This window comes from Toxorhynchites rutilus, chromosome 2 (assembly GCF_029784135.1).
Source record: "Toxorhynchites rutilus septentrionalis strain SRP chromosome 2, ASM2978413v1, whole genome shotgun sequence".
NCBI classification, from domain to species: Eukaryota; Metazoa; Arthropoda; class Insecta; order Diptera; family Culicidae; genus Toxorhynchites; species Toxorhynchites rutilus.
The window spans coordinates 114,013,295-114,032,993 of NC_073745.1; the positions used below are offsets into that span (position 1 = coordinate 114,013,295).

Sequence of the window (19,699 nt, forward strand, 5' to 3'; positions counted from 1 at the left end):
ACACCGTTCATCAGCCGCTTTTATGATAAACGAAGTTAGCTTCACCACAACAGCGACAACATGCTCCAATCGCTGCTCAATTATAACTGAGTGGGTGTCCGAGCGGCGCTCGTTTATATACCGATTGGTGATTTCTAAAGCCTGTTTTGAAAGCAATTTTAAGGCTATTGGAACAATTTTTTGGATCAAAAAGTAACAAGTATATAACGCGTATACATTTTATGTTTCGAATGAAGTGTTTATCATACCATTTCGTTCAGTTGTTTAGGAGCTATTAACGCTCAAAATTTCGATCTCCGGCGTAACGCTTTCGTTTTCAAAACATTGATTTTACCCCGGTATAGAAATGAAAGACGTAGTCCTACGTCAAATATTTTGATTTTTTTAAAATTTCTAGACTAGAATACTGCCTTAAATGGGGACTTCGTCCCATTACATTGCGCTGAGAATAAATTTCGAAAAACGAAAACGAGAAAATAAATTTATAATTGAAATGTGAGGCATTTATAAGCATGTTGTTTTTCCCACGCCACAATATTTCTAGCCTACTACACTTTTTCTAGGCGGTTGTTTACTGTGGCGATTTATTCCGGGCACCGGGCATTTATTCTGGGCACAGTGCCAGCACCACATGCGGTGAAGCACGTGCAGGGATAGGTCAAGTTTTTCATTGCGTTATCAATGAGCAAAGTATGTCTAAGTATACATGAATGAACACAGTTTGCTTTCACAAAGAGATGATTAGCTATAATGGTTCTGATACCGCAAGCATGCTGACTCTCGGAGCGTCGCAAGATCAGTCAATCGCTGACGATTGAGTCGCCTGGTTTTGAGTGTAGCATAAAGCAGTGATCATGGAATTGTACCGAATCGTAATAGTTTTTATGCTGATTATCACCAGCTCACATGAGTGTTATGGAGAATTTGCCTTCAGCGCGCATATCCTGGAGCACATCAAAACTAATACATCTGTCGAAGATCAACGAATGGCGGTAGCTGAGCTTATCCGACGAATTATCCCACAACATAGTGATCTGTTTGTCCCAATCGTTGATAGTGGAATAAAACAAAATTCTTTTAAGGTTCTACCGTTAACGATTTTGAGATAATTTCATCAGAAATTTAAGTATGTACGTTGCAGATTCTCAAAACCGGCGGTATGTCAACTGTGTCCATCACAGGATCCACTGGTGTAGCTGCATCGAAAGGTTTTTATCACTATTTGAAATATTTCTGTGGTTGCCATATTTCATGGGATGGCGATCAGCTCGAACTACCACAAATTCTGCCGAATGTGAATGTAACAATAGAGGCTCCCAGCAGGTATTGCAGAAATTTAACATACGATTACATTGATTACATTTTGATATACGTTTCCGTTTTAGCATAATATACTACCAAAATGTCTGCACATGGTCATACTCATTCACCTGGTGGACGTGGAAAGATTGGCGCCGCCATATCGACTGGATGGCTCTACAGGGAATCACGCTTAGCTTAGCACCCTTCCAGGAAGATCTTTGGACGGAAATCTATAGCGAGTATAACCTGACTCAATACGAAATCGATAGTCATCTTTCTGGTCCTGGATTTTTCGCTTGGCAACGGATGGGTAACATTCGAGGATGGGGTGGCCCACTTACCCAAAACTTTATGGATTTCTCCGCTACCTTGCAGTCGCAGGTCGTTAAGCAGATGCGTCGGCTGGGAATGATTGTGGCGCTCCCGGCGTTTGCCGGTCACTTACCTATTCAGTTTAAACAACTCTTTCCACATGCGAAACTTACCTCGGTGGAGGTGTGGAACGGATTTCCGTATCAGTTCGCCAGTCCTCTGTTTTTGGATCCGATAGACCCACTGTTTCTTGAAATTGGATCAAAATTTGTCACCAAAGTGATCGCACGGTACGGCACGGATCACATTTATTTTAGTGATCCTTTCAATGAGGTTCAACCCCACTCGACTAGCTCCAAATATCTTGCGGGGGCAGCGGAAGGAATATTCAAAGCTATGGCAAAGGTAGACCCACTTGCTGTATGGCTTCTACAAGGTTGGATGTTCCTCAAGAATCCTCTGTGGAGCGATCGTGCAATTCAAGCGTTTCTCACGGCCATACCCATCGGTCGGGTCCTAGTGCTAGACTTACAGTCGGAACAATATCCCCAATACACGAGGACGAACTCTTATTATGGACAACCATTCGTATGGTGTATGCTGAGTAACTTTGGCGGAACGCTCGGAATGCTGGGCTCAGTGGAGTTAGTTTATGAAAGGATTTTGGAAACACGATCCGATCCAAATATGACGATGATGGGCACCGGTATTACGCCTGAAGGAATCAATCAAAACTATGGATTGTATGAGTTCGCACTAGAACTGGGATGGAACAAGGATATCAATGATACTGACAAGTGGTTCAGAAGGTACAGCACAGTTCGGTATGGGAGTGACGATGGCAGGCTACAAGATGCTTGGAGTATCTTCAGACAGACTGTATACTCATTCAAAGGGTTGGAACTTATGAGAGGAAAATATACCTTCAACCGAAGACCCAGTATGAAGCTGCAGCCTTGGGTAAGTGAACAATTGCTATTATCATCATAAGCGTTTGATTTAATTTCGTGTAATGAACGTTCTATGTTGCTGTTCGGTGAATATGCATTCATAATGTTTTGTTGATATTTTTATATAAATGACAATTTTTACATTTTTTTACAGAACAAATTTATGGGAAAAGTGCAAACAAGTTCTTCGATTCTAAAAAACAACCAAATTTACCAATTTTTGGTAAACAAAAAATACAAAGCATCTTTGCAATTCGTATTCACAAAGTTTGCATACAATTAGAGACGGTGAAGCAAAGTTCATCTATCGTTCGAATACAGATAATCAGTCATTTAATGCATAAAAAACTAGAAGTGGGTTATATCTGTGATACAACCGCAAGGTAGACGTATAACTACCGCTGGCTCTGTAATCATTTGTTGGAAATTGCATCTGAATCAATTCTCAATGATGAAATGAAAGATTGCTGAAAGTTTTCCTTGTTAGTATGTGAGTGGATGAGTGTGAGTATGAAATTGTTGTTAACATGAACTTCGATTATTTCCAACATCGAAAACTATTTCGCAACATACTCTGCTTCTGTACTGCTAAGTGTCACGCAAGTTTGTTTTTTCGAACTCCAGCTAATCGAACCACCAGCGAAACGGAACAGGAAACCAGACGTTGACTTCCGATCACTTGAGTCACCGGTCCAATCAGCATCAACATAGATGTGAAACTCTGACCCATCGTGTAGCGTATGTTTTAAGTATCGCAATACCCGTTTTGCTTCAAGCCAGTCTGCTTGAGTCGGACAACTGGTCTTTCTTCCCAGTATGGATACAGCGGCTGCAATATCCGGACGCGTATTCACGACCACGTTCAATAAACCTCCAATCAAACTCGCGAATTGATGATTATTTGGCAAATTTCTCGACACCATTCTCCTCCTTTGATTGTGTGTGACCGGGACTAAGGGGAAACTTCGATGGTTTAGCGTCTGACATTCCGAAACGATCCAACAATTTTTGGATGTAAGTTTTCTGGTTCAAGCGTATTCCCTCAATGGATCGATTCACCTCGATACCTAGGAAATGTTTGATGTCGCCCAACGATGTTAATTCGAAATTTTGGTTTAGCTCTCGGATGCTCATACTCTCCCCTCTTTTCACAGGCAACGACCAAGTCATCTACGTATACCACTATGTAAGCACATTTACCTTCGGCTCGACAAACGTAGAGGCACGAGTCATTCTTCGACTGCTCGAACCCCATCTTCTTCAGGACAGCTTCAAAAGTTATATTCCAAACGCGAGCGGTTTGCTTAAGCCCGTACAGGGATCTACGTAAAAGGCAAACCATGCTATCGTCCTCCGTGGATAACCCTAGTGGTTTACGCATGTACACGATTTCCTCCAGGACGCCATTCAAGTAAGCTGTCTTGACAACGGCATGCTTGACGATCATCTTCTTCTGGTTAGCAACCGACAATAAAACACGAAAGGTGACCTGTTTGACCACAGGAGCGAACACCTCGTCGTAGTCGATTCCGAATTTCTGCGTGAAACCTTGTGCCACTAGTCGAGCTTTGTAGCGCACAATGTTGCCGATCATCGGCTTGAACAACTCGTTCGATCTTGGACTGGATGTCGCAGAGAGACGGCGACTCAATCTCGATTACATCGGTTGGCTTAACTGAGCGCTTGGGTGACTTCTCCCCCTCCAGAAAACGTGCGTCTTTTCTATACACCACCTTGTCGTTGGATAGATCGATAAAGAGGTACGCTTTGTGCTGATTGGAATATCCTACCAGTAGACAGCTTTTGGTTCCAACTTTGACCTTTGAGTGGTTTACGCATGTACACGATTTCCTCCAGGACGCCATTCAAGTAAGCTGTCTTGACAACGGCATGCTTGACGATCATCTTCTTCTGGTTAGCAACCGACAATAAAACACGAAAGGTGACCTGTTTGACCACAGGAGCGAACACCTCGTCGTAGTCGATTCCGAATTTCTGCGTGAAACCTTGTGCCACTAGTCGAGCTTTGTAGCGCACAATGTTGCCGATCATCGGCTTGAACAACTCGTTCGATCTTGGACTGGATGTCGCAGAGAGACGGCGACTCAATCTCGATTACATCGGTTGGCTTAACTGAGCGCTTGGGTGACTTCTCCCCCTCCAGAAAACGTGCGTCTTTTCTATACACCACCTTGTCGTTGGATAGATCGATAAAGAGGTACGCTTTGTGCTGATTGGAATATCCTACCAGTAGACAGCTTTTGGTTCCAACTTTGACCTTTGAGTGGTTTACGCATGTACACGATTTCCTCCAGGACGCCATTCAAGTAAGCTGTCTTGACAACGGCATGCTTGACGATCATCTTCTTCTGGTTAGCAACCGACAATAAAACACGAAAGGTGACCTGTTTGACCACAGGAGCGAACACCTCGTCGTAGTCGATTCCGAATTTCTGCGTGAAACCTTGTGCCACTAGTCGAGCTTTGTAGCGCACAATGTTGCCGTGTTCATCTAGCTTGCGCTTAAATAACCATTTGGATCCGATTGCTTTCCAATTGGCGGGGAGGTTTACCAGCTCCCACGTGCGGTTTGCACGGAGCGAATGCAGCTCCTTCTCAATTGCTGCTTTCCATAAAGCGCTTTCAGCACTCTTGAGAGCTTCTTCGTACGTTCTTAGTTCAGGTGGGAGATTTTTCAGAAAACTACTCGTTTCTCGGTACCGAACAGGTAGTATTCCCTTCGTGGTGCGTTCTGTTATGCGCATCGGAGTGGATGGCTCAACGACGTCCTCGTTCAGAGACTCTGCACCAGACTCATATTCAGCATCCGAATCAACATCTTTATCATCGGCTTGAACAACTCGTTCGATCTTGGACTGGATGTCGCAGAGAGACGGCGACTCAATCTCGATTACATCGGTTGGCTTAACTGAGCGCTTGGGTGACTTCTCCCCCTCCAGAAAACGTGCGTCTTTTCTATACACCACCTTGTCGTTGGATAGATCGATAAAGAGGTACGCTTTGTGCTGATTGGAATATCCTACCAGTAGACAGCTTTTGGCTCCAACTTTGACCTTTCCTACGATGGAATATGAACGTACTTCCGGACTTGACTTCCGAACGCGTGCAAGCGTTTGACATCCGGTTTCCTACCATACCAGGCTTCATATGGTGTTACCTCCGTCGACCACGTTGGCAGAAGGTTCTGCAGATAAGCAGCGATATTAACTGCTTCGGCCCAGTATCGATATCCCATTTCACTGTCCAGCAGCATACAGCGCGCCATCTCCACCAAACTTCGGGTTTTCCGCTCTGCAACACCGTTTGCTGTGGTGTGTAAGCGATTGTGAACTGAGGGGAAATCCCTTTCAGGCGATAAAATCGCCCAAGGCGTTTGGACTTATACTCTTCTCCTTGGTCGGACCGGATTATTGTTGGATATCTACCAAAACGCGTGTGCACCATTTCGACATAGCCTTCAATTCTTTCGGCAGCTTCAGACTTGCGTTTCAAGAAATACACCACAGTAAATCAACTGTGGTCGTCGATCAGCGTCATGAAATAACGCGCTCCTCCTGGCGTAACGATGTTCATCGGGCCGCAAATGTCGGTGTGAATTAAATCAAGCACATTCGTATTCCCTCAATGGATCGATTCACCTCGATACCTAGGAAATGTTTGATGTCGCCCAACGATGTTAATTCGAAATTTTGGTTTAGTTCTCGGATGCTCATACTCTCCCCTCTTTTCACAGGCAACGACCAAGTCATCCACGTATACCACTATGTAAGCACATTTACCTTCGGCTCGACAAACGTAGAGGCACGAGTCATTCTTCGACTGCTCGAACCCCATCTTCTTCAGGACAGCTTCAAAAGTTATATTCCAAACGCGAGCGGTTTGCTTAAGCCCGTACAGGGATCTACGTAAAAGGCAAACCATGCTATCGTCCTCCGTGGATAACCCTAGTGGTTTACGCATGTACACGATTTCCTCCAGGACGCCATTCAAGTAAGCTGTCTTGACAACGGCATGCTTGACGATCATCTTCTTCTGGTTAGCAACCGACAATAAAACACGAAAGGTGACCTGTTTGACCACAGGAGCGAACACCTCGTCGTAGTCGATTCCGAATTTCTGCGTGAAACCTTGTGCCACTAGTCGAGCTTTGTAGCGCACAATGTTGCCGTGTTCATCTAGCTTGCGCTTAAATAACCATTTGGATCCGATTGCTTTCCAATTGGCGGGGAGGTTTACCAGCTCCCACGTGCGGTTTGCACGGAGCGAATGCAGCTCCTTCTCAATTGCTGCTTTCCATAAAGCGCTTTCAGCACTCTTGAGAGCTTCTTCGTACGTTCTTAGTTCAGGTGGGAGATTTTTCAGAAAACTACTCGTTTCTTGGTACCGAACAGGTAGTATTCCCTTCGTGGTGCGTTCTGTTATGCGCATCGGAGTGGATGGCTCAACGACGTCCTCGTTCAGAGACTCTGCACCAGACTCATATTCAGCATCCGAATCAACATCTTTATCATCGGCTTGAATAACTCGTTCGATCTTGGACTGGATGTCGCAGAGAGACGGCGACTCAATCTCGATTACATCGGTTGGCTTAACTGAGCGCTTGGGTGACTTCTCCCCCTCCAGAAAACGTGCGTCTTTTCTATACACCACCTTGTCGTTGGATAGATCGATAAAGAGGTACGCTTTGTGCTGATTGGAATATCCTACCAGTAGACAGCTTTTGGCTCCAACTTTGACCTTTCCTACGATGGAATATGAACGTACTTCCGGACTTGACTTCCGAACGCGTGCAAGCGTTTGACATCCGGTTTCCTACCATACCAGGCTTCATATGGTGTTACCTCCGTCGACCACGTTGGCAGAAGGTTCTGCAGATAAGCAGCGGTATTAACTGCTTCGGCCCAGTATCGATATCCCATTTCACTGTCCAGCAGCATACAGCGCGCCATCTCCACCAAACTTCGGGTTTTCCGCTCTGTAACACCGTTTGCTGTGGTGTGTAAGCGATTGTGAACTGAGGGGAAATCCCTTTCAGGCGATAAAATCGCCCAAGGCGTTTGGACTTATACTCTTCTCCTTGGTCGGACCGGATTATTGTTGGATATCTACCAAAACGCGTGTGCACCATTTCGACATAGCCTTCAATTCTTTCGGCAGCTTCAGACTTGCGTTTCAAGAAATACACCACAGTAAATCGACTGTGGTCGTCGATCAGCGTCATGAAATAACGCGCTCCTCCTGGCGTAACGGTGTTCATCGGGCCGCAAATGTCGGTGTGAATTAAATCAAGCACATTCGTTGACTGAATACTAGACTGCTTCGGAAACGGGAGCCTTGCCATTTTTCCCTCCAAACAGCATTCGCACGTTACGGTTATACCACAATTACGCAAACAAACGCCAGTCGCGAGACCCTCACGTACCAGCCGTTGGATAGCATCGATGTCACGGTGCCCAAACTTACGGTTCCAACCGTGCGAGCAATTTTTTGTATGATTCGTTACGACGGTTTTCGAGTTTTGACTGCATACATTCAGGTGATACAGGCCACCGTTCTTGCTGGCCACTGCTGCAACACGGTTGTTTTGTTGGATGACACACTTGGATGATGCATTTGCAGATGACGCAAACAGCGATTGGAGGCGATCTGGCGTAGTGGTAACATCCATGCCTCTCACGCTAAAGGTCACGAGTTCAATTCTCACTCCCGACATTCTTCCAAAAATGGAAGTAAAAAGTGACGAACCAGCCAAATGAGTTGAAAATCACTATAATACAGATAAAAAAAAAAAAAGCAAACAGCGATCCCTCCACCACGTCATCCTCCTTAGCAACACGCGCCTTCGGTTTTGGTTGCTTAGTGACGTCCCTCTGCTTGTTGTTTCTCTTGCTCAATGTAGGACAATTTCTCTTCATGTGCCCTGGTTGCATGCAATGGTGGCACACGATGGATTTGGTTTCGACACGTAAAATGGATTCACCTCGGCCGGAACTCTCACTTCGCTTGAGAACTTCTTCCAGCAGTTTCCTTTTAACCATGTCCATCGTCAATTCTTCTTCCGGACGACTCTCCAATGCTGTTGTCACAGCTTCAAACGATGCCGGAAAGCTTCTTAGAAAAAGCTGTCAGCGTGGCTCCTAATTCCAACCCGGCATTCACTAACCGCTGGAACAGATCCTCCATCTCGTGCAAACGGCGTTCCATATCGTCGCCATCCGAGTAAGCAAGGTTACAAATCCGCTTCAGCATCGAAACTTTCGATGTCAGCGAAGTTCTGCCTCGGAAATTCCAGATCCGTCTACTGATCAACTACTCACCCGTATTTTGAAATACGATCGAGTCAGAATAACTCGAACGGATCGCATTTTTCATTCTGTAATCCGTTTGACTCAAGTCCAATCAAGTTGCGATAGTGTGATAAAGCATGACAATTTGACATAGCCAACATTGGGCTTGGTGTTCCATGAAATACGAGGGTAGTCCGATAAGTAGTTAGTCTACAGAAAAAAAACAAAAATTTTGGAAAAGTGGCGATTTATTTCTCAACATAGTCTCCTCTTAGCTCGATACACTTGATACACACGATACACCAGCGATGATGATCCTTTTAGCTTCATACACTTGACCCAGCGATGCTCTAACTTCTTTAATCCATCTGAAAAATAAGTTTTCTCAATGTCTGCAAAGTAGGCCTCCGTGGCCGCGATGACCTCCTCATTCGACTCAAATTTCTGCCCGGCGAGTGACTTTTTCATGTTTGGAAACAAAAGAATACGGCGGATGGGGCAGCAGTTTGTAGTGCAATTCGACCAATTTGGCCGTGGCGACGGTGGAATTTCTTTTTTTTCCATTTTTTTTCTAAAATCGCTTCCACACACGGTCAAAACAAAACTACGAGTCCGATTCGTTTGACATCTCGACAGTAGCCGTTTACGAGAATGTACTACACGATAAGTAATCTCTCTAGCGATACTGACGCCATCGGACGATGAGGTTAAGTACTTATCGGACCGCCCTCGTACATTGGAATAAGATAGTTTGAATGATTTGATTTTTTTTTTAATTGTTGGCGGTCATCATACAGCGCTCAATTCTCTGTATGTCATAGTTCTTATCGCCACATATTCGTTTGATCTTCATCAAAAAATGAATCAAAAACGTAAAACCATTCAATCATACTTAATATATAAGTTATTGTTTATTCAATCACCAAAATATTCTCTAGAAGTAATTTATTTGGCAGATCAACGTTTGCCGGGTCAGCTAATGAGTAAATAAAACTAAGTATAAAACCAATCAATCAAGCATTCTTGGATGTACCTGCTTTGATTTCTACAAAGAAGAAAAATTTAGATGCTCAAGTGATTCTGCGAATATTATGTTTTTCGGAATTTTTATCATAAAACATTCCAGATCATTCCCATTTTCATTGTCACATTCCAGATCAAAATTCTGTTTGACAATTATCATAGCGTTAATGTCGTGACTTTTCTGTTGTCCAAATATTGATCATTATAGAAAAATCATTTACCTATGCTACTACCAGCCAAGCACAAAATATAATCAGTGAGTTTTTTCTTCCTTTCCTTTTGATAAATTTAGCCTCCTATTATTCACCTGAATCAACTAGTCCTACGTCAAAACTTCCTACTTCAGTAAGGGAGCTAAATCAGAAAACATGTCACGTTATCATCGTTAAAAGATAACTTTGTCTGGTGCCAACAGAAGTTGATGATTTGCATATCAATCAAATAGGACATTCTCTGAGAATTGTTTGTTATGTGAAACATTACACATCCTTAACCCATTGTTTAAATTAACAAAAATTATAAAGTTTTGACGTAGGACTACGTCTTACATTAAGGGTGCCAAATCAGAAAATATGTCACGTTTTTATGAAATAAAGTGATCGTAAATAACTATTTTTACTGAGAACGGATTTTAACGTTTTGCATACCAATCGAATCGGGAATTTTCTAAGATTTGTTTTATATGCTATACATTACAATCCCATAGTCTGTATATGGTTTAAATTGATGAAAATTGGCATTCCCATTTCCCTATACATTTGTTCTGTCCATTTGTGTGCTTTCCCGAACAGAGCTGTCAATAACGAGCAACGTATACAGCCGCTAGAATAGAAACAACGAAGGGGGATAGCAAAAAGAGAATATTTGCGAAGTAAACTCTACCCTTGCATAGTTAGTAAGCTTTCGCTAGCGTATAAGTATTGCATCTCTCAGAATCTTTCTGTGCCCGGAACAACAAAGGTCGTTTATTCTGCTCGTTTCCCCTCGAGCTGTGAACGCAGGCGAATATAGCCATCGGTGTTTGGTTTTGTGTGGGTTGCTTGTTTTCGTTGCGCGAAACTTAGAACTTGTTCAACTCCTGTACATGTGAAGAGCACACCTTCGATACTTTTGGTTGCCATTCGTATTTGCTCTTGTGTGCATCGGCTCGGTTTTGATGCAACAAGCTCCTAGCTTTGTTGACGGTTTTGATCGAGTGTCGAGAAACGATTTTTCATAAACGGTCATTCTCGCGATGTTTCATTTTTATCACTGCAGCTGTGTGCTTCTGTTAGACGCGTGTTGATGCTTGTTGAATGACGATGCACGGAAGATGCCTCTTGTTAAATACTCAGTGCAATGCGTGCATTGATATAAAGAAACAAATTGCGACATATAACCAATTAGTGTATTGTTCTCGCAAAGACAAGAAAGCATCGTGGCTTCTCGAAATGATTGTACAAAATCACGCAAGCCATTAAATCTTTTCAGGGTCTCCGGATCTTTTTACTAAAGAGTTATTTATGAAATTTCGACGTATCCGCAAATAATATCCGAAATGATATATCAACAAAATTTTAAAAAAAAGATTGCGCCGTCCTACGTCCTAAGCGGTCGTGTCCCGGATACAACCCCTCGATTTTTTTCATACACTTGTTCTGTAAATTTCTGTGCTTACCTACCTGAGTTTTCGCTCCGAGTGAAGCCTAGTTTATATGGTGCGAGTAAGCATACGAGTCGGTCTAGTCAGTTACTGCAGTGCAGCTACTCACACCATGTGAACACATCATGCCAATTAGTGTCATGTGTGATCGGGCGTGCGAGATACTTCAAAGTTTTGACTTAGGACTACGTCTTTCGTTTCTATACCGGGGTGTAAAATCAAAGTTTCGAAAACGAAAGCGTTACGCCGTAGACCGAGATTTGGACCGTTAATAGCTCCTAAACAACCGAACGAAATGGTATGATAAACACTTCATTCGAACGATAAAATGTCTACGCGTTATATACTTGTTACTTTTTATCCAAAAACTTGTTTCAATAGTCTTAAAATTGCTTTCAAAACAGGCTATTGAAATCACCAATCGGTATATAAGCGAGCGCCGCTCGGAAACCCACTCAGTTTAAATTGAACAGCGATTGGAGCATGTTGTCGCTGTTGTGGTGAAGCCAACTTCGTTTATCATGAAAGCGCTGATGAACGGTGTCACCAAGAGTCTGTTTGTGCACCTTAAGCCAGAAGGGAATCCATTGGGAGGAGAGTGATGCCACAAACGGTTCCGCTTGAGACATCAGAGCAGCCACAACACACACACACATACACGAAACTATTTTCGTTTGGTTGCCATCCAGCATCGAGAAGATTCCGGAAAGATGTTATCGTTGCTGAAAAATAATCTGCCAGTTCCCCTGGGAATTGAAAAAAAAACATTCAAGCGAAAGAGTTTATTTTAATGTTTTCTAGTCATATAACACTGCCACCAAATAAATTTGCATTTGTGATTGTTCAATCAAGTGCAATCAACAGGTGGTTTTCGAGTTAGCATTAACCACTTGTGAGCTTCGAGTATTGATGAAAATCTGGAAAAATCTAATCGTTGCTGAAAAATAATCTGCCAGTTCCTCTGAGAATTGAAAAATACACTCATGTGAAAGAGTTTATTTTAATGTGTTCTATCCATGTAACACTGCGACCAAATATTTTTCAATCAAGTGCTGCTAACAGGTGGTTATTGAGTTAGCATTAACCACTGGTGGGCTTCGAGTATCGAGGAAAATCTGGAAAGAACTAATCGTTGCTGAAAAATAATCTGCCAGTTCTCCTGGGAATTGAAAAATACATTCATGCGAAAGAGTTTATTCTAATGTTTTCTATCCATATAACACTGCAACCAAATACATTTGGTTTTGTGATTTTTCAATCAATCGCAATTAACAGGAAAGTTCCTGAAAATTATTCTTCCCCATCGCGCGCAACGGAAAATGTTTCGCATCGCGAAAATTATATGATTTTCAATCGATTATTGCTCAGTCGTCGAAAGTTTCAAACTCAGAGAGTTCATTCCCCTCTAGTTTTCCTTCCAAATTGGCATCGTAAACCACACCTTCTCTCGATTCAATCACGCACAAAAAGCATACTTAAGCGATATTCTGGTGGTGGAACGCATTCATTTTTCGTGAGAACATCGACAAGACAACATCGTTACTGAACGAGCTGAACGTGCTGGACGAGCTGGACGGCGAGGGATCGAGGGATTCATTACCTGGCCCGACCTGACCTGAAACGCAATCAGTTTGTTTTAACTGTGAGGAAGTGCAGAAAAGCCGATCGATCAGAAGGAGAAGAGAAGGTGACCAAGAGAGTATCAGCATCGAAAAACGGTTCCCCGGGAAGAAATCGAAGCAGCCGGCACACACACATACACGCGCGCAACTCTTTTCGTTTGCTGGTTATCGAGAAGAAACCTGGAAAGAAGTGATGGAATTGAAAATTACATTCCAGCGAAAGAGATTATTTTAATGTTTTCTATTCGTATAATGCTGCGACCAGATACAATTGGTTTTGTGATTTTTCAATCAAGTGCAATCAACAGGTGGTCATCGAGTTAGCATTAACCACTAGTGGACTTGAGAAGAATCGAGAAGTATCCGGAAAGATGTCATCGTTGCCGCAAAATAAAGGGTGTGTCACATCAAATTGCATCACGGAAAAAACGCTGTAGAAATTCGCCCAGTAGACCGATCCTTTTGAAAATTTTAGACAGTAAAATGAAAACTATTAAACAACTTTTGGCATTTTCTTTTTATTCATACTTCGAGCCCAAACCCGTATGCTCGCACCTTCCTCTATACCCCGTCCATAAGGTTCTGTACAACGTCAGTTTGTGGTTTTTTTTAACAGAAATCCATTTTCTCTTGAAGTCCGCCTCCGATTTGACAACTTTTGGGTTCTTCCGGAGGGCCTGTTTCATAATCGCCCAATATTTCTCTATTGGGCGAAGCTCCGGCGCGTTGGGCGGGTTCATTTCCTTTGGCACGAAGGTGACCCCGTTGGCTTCGTACCACTCCAACACGTCCTTTGAATAGTGGCACGAAGCGAGATCCGGCCAGAAGATGGTCGAGCCCTCGTGCTGCTTCAATAGTGGTAGTAAGCGCTTCTGTAGGCACTCCTTAAGGTAAACCTGCCCGTTTATTTATTTTATTTATTTATTCATCGTCTTCGAGAGTATCGTACAGACTGGTTATACTTATGATATATTCTTAATCCTAGCTTTAAAATAATCTCTAAAATAATCATGTTGAAATCAAAAATTTGGCAGACATTGTTGAAGGCTCGAAGGCAGGAACTGAATGGATTATTGTAGCCATAGCATGTTCTATGTCCGGGAACAGCAATTAATGCGGAGAAACGCAGCTGACGTTGAGGAACGTTTATTGGAATATGCAGAAGAAGATCGGCACACTCGATGTTTTCACTGAGGATGTCGAATACAATCAGTCGTTGCATCTTCAGTCGCCTTGCCGTGAGCAATTCCAAGTCGATTAGACGACAACGTTCCGAATAATGGGGAAGATGGACGGGATCATTCCACGGGAGATGTCGCAATGCAAATCGAATGAAACATTTCTGTACACGCTCGATACGTACAATCTCGGAAACGTGGTATGGGGCCCAGACCGGTGCAGCGTACTCTAAGTTGCTCCTCACTAAACTACAGTACAAAGCTTTTAGTGCATATACGTCGGTGAACTGTGACGTATTCCGACGTATAAATCCCAGGATAGAGAATGCTTTGGAGGTGATAGCTGAGATGTGATCGTGGAAACGTAGCTTTGAGTCCATGATAACACCCAAGTCACGGATAGAATGTACACGATCCAAGAAAAGAGTGTCGATCTTGTATCGGTAGTCTATCGGCTCGTAGCAACGACTAAAGGTGATCACCTTGCACTTACTTGTGTTCACACGCATGCCGTTGTCTTTGCACCACTGCGCTAGAGAATCGATATCGGCCTGCAAGCTGCAGCAGTCCGCAGCTGATTTGATGACTCGGAAAATTTTAAGGTCGTCGGCAAACAATAGTTTTCCAGAAGATATTCGTAGGCACAAGTCATTAATGAAGATTACAAATATCAATGGCCCTAGTACACTTCCTTGGGGGACTCCGGACGCTATATCGAATGTTGTGGATCGTGCTGAGTTCACCTCAACAAAAGCTTTCCTACCGGTCAGGTAAGACATCAACCAATCGGATATCCAATCAGGAAAACCCATGTGCTTCATTTTTCTCACTGTAAGAATATGCGGAACAGTATCGAAAGCCTTCGAGAAATCAATATAAACAGAGTCCACTTGATTTCTGTGTTCAACTTCACGAAAGAGCACGTTGGTGTAGCATAATAAATTGGACGTTGTGGAACGATGGGGTACAAATCCATGCTGGAACTCAGATATCATCGATTTCGCTGCAGACAGTAGCACTGTGTGGATCAGTGATTCGAGTAGCTTCCCTAGGCAACAAAGGATGGATATTCCACGGTAATTTTCAACGCGCCGCAAGCTGCCTGATTTGTAGATAGGAATCATCTTCGCAGTTTTCCATAGGCTAGGGAATGTTCTTTCCTCGAGCGACTTGTTAAAGAGTATTGTCAGAGGAAAGGCCAATGATGAAGCGCAGTTCTTCAACAGGATAGGTGCTAAGTCGTCCACTCCGGTTCCTTTCGTCGCGTCTAGTTTTTGCAATGATCTTAAAACTTCCTCGTGGGTAAAATTGAAGAATGGTAGGTGGATATGATGCGACGGTAGGTTGCGAAAACATCCAGATCCTGGTTGAGGCAGCTCAGTCTTGAACACGCTTTGGAAGAATCGTCGAAAAAGATCAGCAACTTCATCAGGTAGGTTTGCTGTTGTGTTACCGTATTCGACAACTTGTGGTACTCGATTACTCGCTCTTTGCTCTCTAACGAATTTCCAGAACGCCGTAGGGTTCCGTTTCATATCAGATTGAAGTCTCTGCTGGTAGGCCCTGTAGCTGTTCTCTACAAGATCCTTATAGCATGTTTCCACGATGCGAAGAGATTCACGGTTTTCGTTTGATTTATCGATGAAGAATCGTTTGCGTGCTTTACGCAGTTTGTTTCGCAGCCTTCGCAACTCTGCAGTCCACCAAGGCTTCCTGGTGTTCCTATTAATAGAACGGTGGCGTCGGGGTACTTTCGAATGTATGATCTCAAACAGGGTATCATAAAACATATGGGTGGCGGAATCAACTGTACGATCTTGAAGAAGTTCCTCCCATTCGACCAATGAAAATACGCTATTTAAAGAGTTGAAATCACATCGTCTAAAATCCAGGTCAAAGGAATCAGTTGTACGAATTACCGTGCCGGTCATCACGAAGGGGGCGCTCCGCTTTTCGCAAGAGCAGATCGCTTGCCACACCATGTACTTTTTGGCAAACTTGGATAGTTTCTGCTTGCGAATCTCCTCCGGAACGCTGAATTTGTCCTCTGCGGAGAAGAACAACAGGCCCGGCAGCTGACGAAAGTCCGCTTTGACGTAGGTTTCGTCGTCCATTACCAGGCAATGCGGCTTCGTCAGCATTTCGGTGTACAGCTTCCGGGCTCGCGTCTTCATGTATTGCCTTTCGTCGCGGTTAGGAGCCTTCTGAACATTGTATGTACGCAGGTCCTCCCGCTGCTTGGTCCGCTGGACGAATGAACTTGACAAATTCAGCTTATTGGCGACATCCCGGACCGAACTTCTCGGATCACGTCTAAACTGCTTAACTACGCGCTTGTGATCTTTTTCACTGACGGAGCATCCATTTTTGCCGTTCTTCACCTTCCGGTCGATGGTTAGGTTCTCGAAGTATCGTTTTAGTACTCTGCTGACCGTGGATTGGACGATTCCCAGCATCTTACCGATGTCCCGATGTGACAACTCCGGATTCTCGAAATGAGTGCGCAGGATTAATTCACGACGCTCTTTTTCGTTCGACATTTTTACTTTACTTGTACTTTGTACTTTGCAATAATATATGAATTCGTTAAATCCGGTGACAAAAAGGACTAAAATCAAATAAAAATAGTCCGAAAATAATATTCTGCATTATATTTAATAAATATTCCACGCCACTGACATTAATTTATACATTTCATTGAACAATATTCTAAAATAGGAAAAAAATCACTTGACCAAAGTATTACTCCTATACTCGCGTCGGTGTTTCAGACTGAAAGTGGTGAAAAAGTGATACACGTCCCCTTCGTACCAACTCATACAATACGCTAAACGATGACGAAAAACGAATGACGAAGCTAGAGAAAATCGCTATGTCGTAGTGTTGATGTTTTTTAAGAAATGAACGAATTATTGATTTCTCGGTCTCTTAGATCTAAGCGCGAGTATAGGAGTGTTAACTGTAGATGGCTTCAAATATTTCCAAAGTATTCAAAATGTCTTAGAAAAATTTGGCATTGTACGGAGCAAATTTTATTGTTTCGGGTAGATGGGTTCTATTTGATTTACTGTATATAGTGCGGAAACGTTATTCAATGTTATATTAAGTGGGATATCTCTTTGTAAAGTTCGGTAAATTTAGTAATTACAGTACGAGGAAAGAACTTTTATGTTAGAAAACTATAATAATAACCAAAATAATATGCTCCATTTCATTTCATCATTCTAGAACGGAAATTGTATTACCACAGACGAAATGAAAAGTTTATTTTTTCCTTAGGTATGGTATAACGAAACATTCTTCAACGATGGTGTGGAATTACTGCTCGCAGCGGATAGCACAAGTAAACTCTTCCTAAACGATGTCGTCGATGTGACACGTCAATTTCTCCAAAATACAGCTGATCGGATATACTTGACCGTGATGGATACCTACCACTTAAGAAATCGGACTTCGCTACAAGTTTATTCACAAATGTTCCAACAGCTGTTGAAGGATTTGAACCGTTTGCTCCGATCTGACGAGCATTTCCTGCTAGGTCGATGGCTCGAATCTGCCAAAGCCTTGGGCCAAACCAGTCTGGAACGTCAAAAGTATGAATACAACGCCCGAAATCAGATCACTCTCTGGGGACCCCAGGGTCAGATAGTAGATTATGCGAACAAACAGTGGGCCGGTGTGGTTGAGGATTTCTTCTTGCCACGCTGGAGAATGTTCTTATCGGAAATGGAAGCAGCATTGAAGGATAATAGAACACTGAACGAAACGAAAGTGAGGAGTAAAATTTTCCGCCTTATAGAGTTGGCTTTCAGCACAGATAATAAGCGGTATCCAGTCGCTGCGGAAGGAAATGCGTTAGAGATAGCACGAGAATTGTATCGAAAATGGAGCGCTTTAAGTGAAACTTTAAAAATATTGCCAAAATCAGGAAACAAATAAAATGAATAAATAATGATCAAACATTGTGAAGCACTACTGCTATAATCAAAACTCATTTGTTCGCTCCCTTGCCAGCTTTATCATCTGGTGCGCTTGTTAGCGAGATGAATCTCAATCCGACCAGTGATGAACGATCGAGACGCTGAGGGTCAATTTCAGCCGGTCAAATACACTTCCCAGCAAACATTAAATCGTATAATTTTGCACGTGCCAAGTCTTACAAGAAATCCGAATAAATCATAATCGTATATAATATCAATCAAAGTATGTATCGTGTATATTTGAAATCGCATAAAATGTAAAAAGTCGATTTTATATACCATTATCAAATTAAGTCGCAATTCGGTATAATAAACATTAGTTTTCTGATGTACATTGTCGTAAAATATATTTAATCCGCATCATATGCGTATATTATACCAGGGACACACATACAGCTGTACTTGCGTTGTAAGAGTACAGCGTTGTACAGGTACTATCGTACCATGACAGACATACTTTGGTTGTACATTGTACCGTATGTCAAACTGACAATCAGAATTTTTCCAATTTTCAACACATATTTCAATGACGTTTTAATTTAGCGTCCAAACGATCAAGCAAATTTCCAGTCTGAGTTATTAACTCAATAGAAAGTCAGCGAAAAGAATGTATGCCAAGTGTTTTAGTTCGATTTGTTCATACTACCCACCACTAACCGTCAATGGCGCTGCGCACAGTACAACTGTAGCCATGTACAGCGGTAAAATAGGTCGGTACAGGTACAGCGATTGTATCGAGTTGCTTGCATGGTTCTAGCGCTGTACATGGTGACAGACATACAATTTTCGAAGTACAACGCTAGTACAGTTGTATGTCTGTCATAAGTATAATACCATGGACAGACATACAGCTGTACTAGCGCTGTACGTGTACAGCGTTGTACAGGTACCACGATAGCATGACACACATACTTTGGTTGTACATTGTACCGCATGTCAGACTGACAATCAGAAGTTTGAATTTATTGCATTGTATTTTCACCAATATTTCAATGAAAAAGGTTTTTATTTAGCGTCTAAACTATCGAACACAACAAATATGTTTCCAATCTGAGTTATTAACTCAAGAGAAAGTCAATGAAAAGATTGTATACCAAATGTTTTGATTCGTTTTGTTCATGCTACCCACCACTAATCGTCTATGGCGCTGCGCACAGTACAACTGTAGCCATGTACAGCGGTAAAATAGGTCGGTACAGGTACAGCGATTGTACCGAGTTGCTTGCATGGTTCTAGCGCTGTACATGGTGACAGACGTACAATTTTCGAAGTACAACGCAAGTACAGCTGTATGTCTGTCATAAGTATTACGCTGATGCAGTTTGTGTGTCGTATAAACGTATAATTTAAATCGATTCAGTACTGTAGTAAATCGTGTTGCA

At 42.7% G+C, this 19,699-nt stretch overlaps 1 protein-coding gene across 1 annotated transcript; it reads left to right on the plus strand.

Moving 5' to 3' along the window:
• Nucleotides 1-773: 773 nt before the first annotated feature.
• LOC129769955 (alpha-N-acetylglucosaminidase) lies at nt 774-19,699 on the plus strand. Its single transcript, XM_055772496.1, has 4 exons — nt 774-1,082; nt 1,142-1,323; nt 1,386-2,574; nt 17,617-19,699. The coding sequence occupies exons 1-4, from the start codon at nt 855-857 to the stop codon at nt 18,274-18,276; spliced, it is 2,259 nt and encodes a 752-aa protein (XP_055628471.1). The 5' UTR covers nt 774-854; the 3' UTR covers nt 18,277-19,699.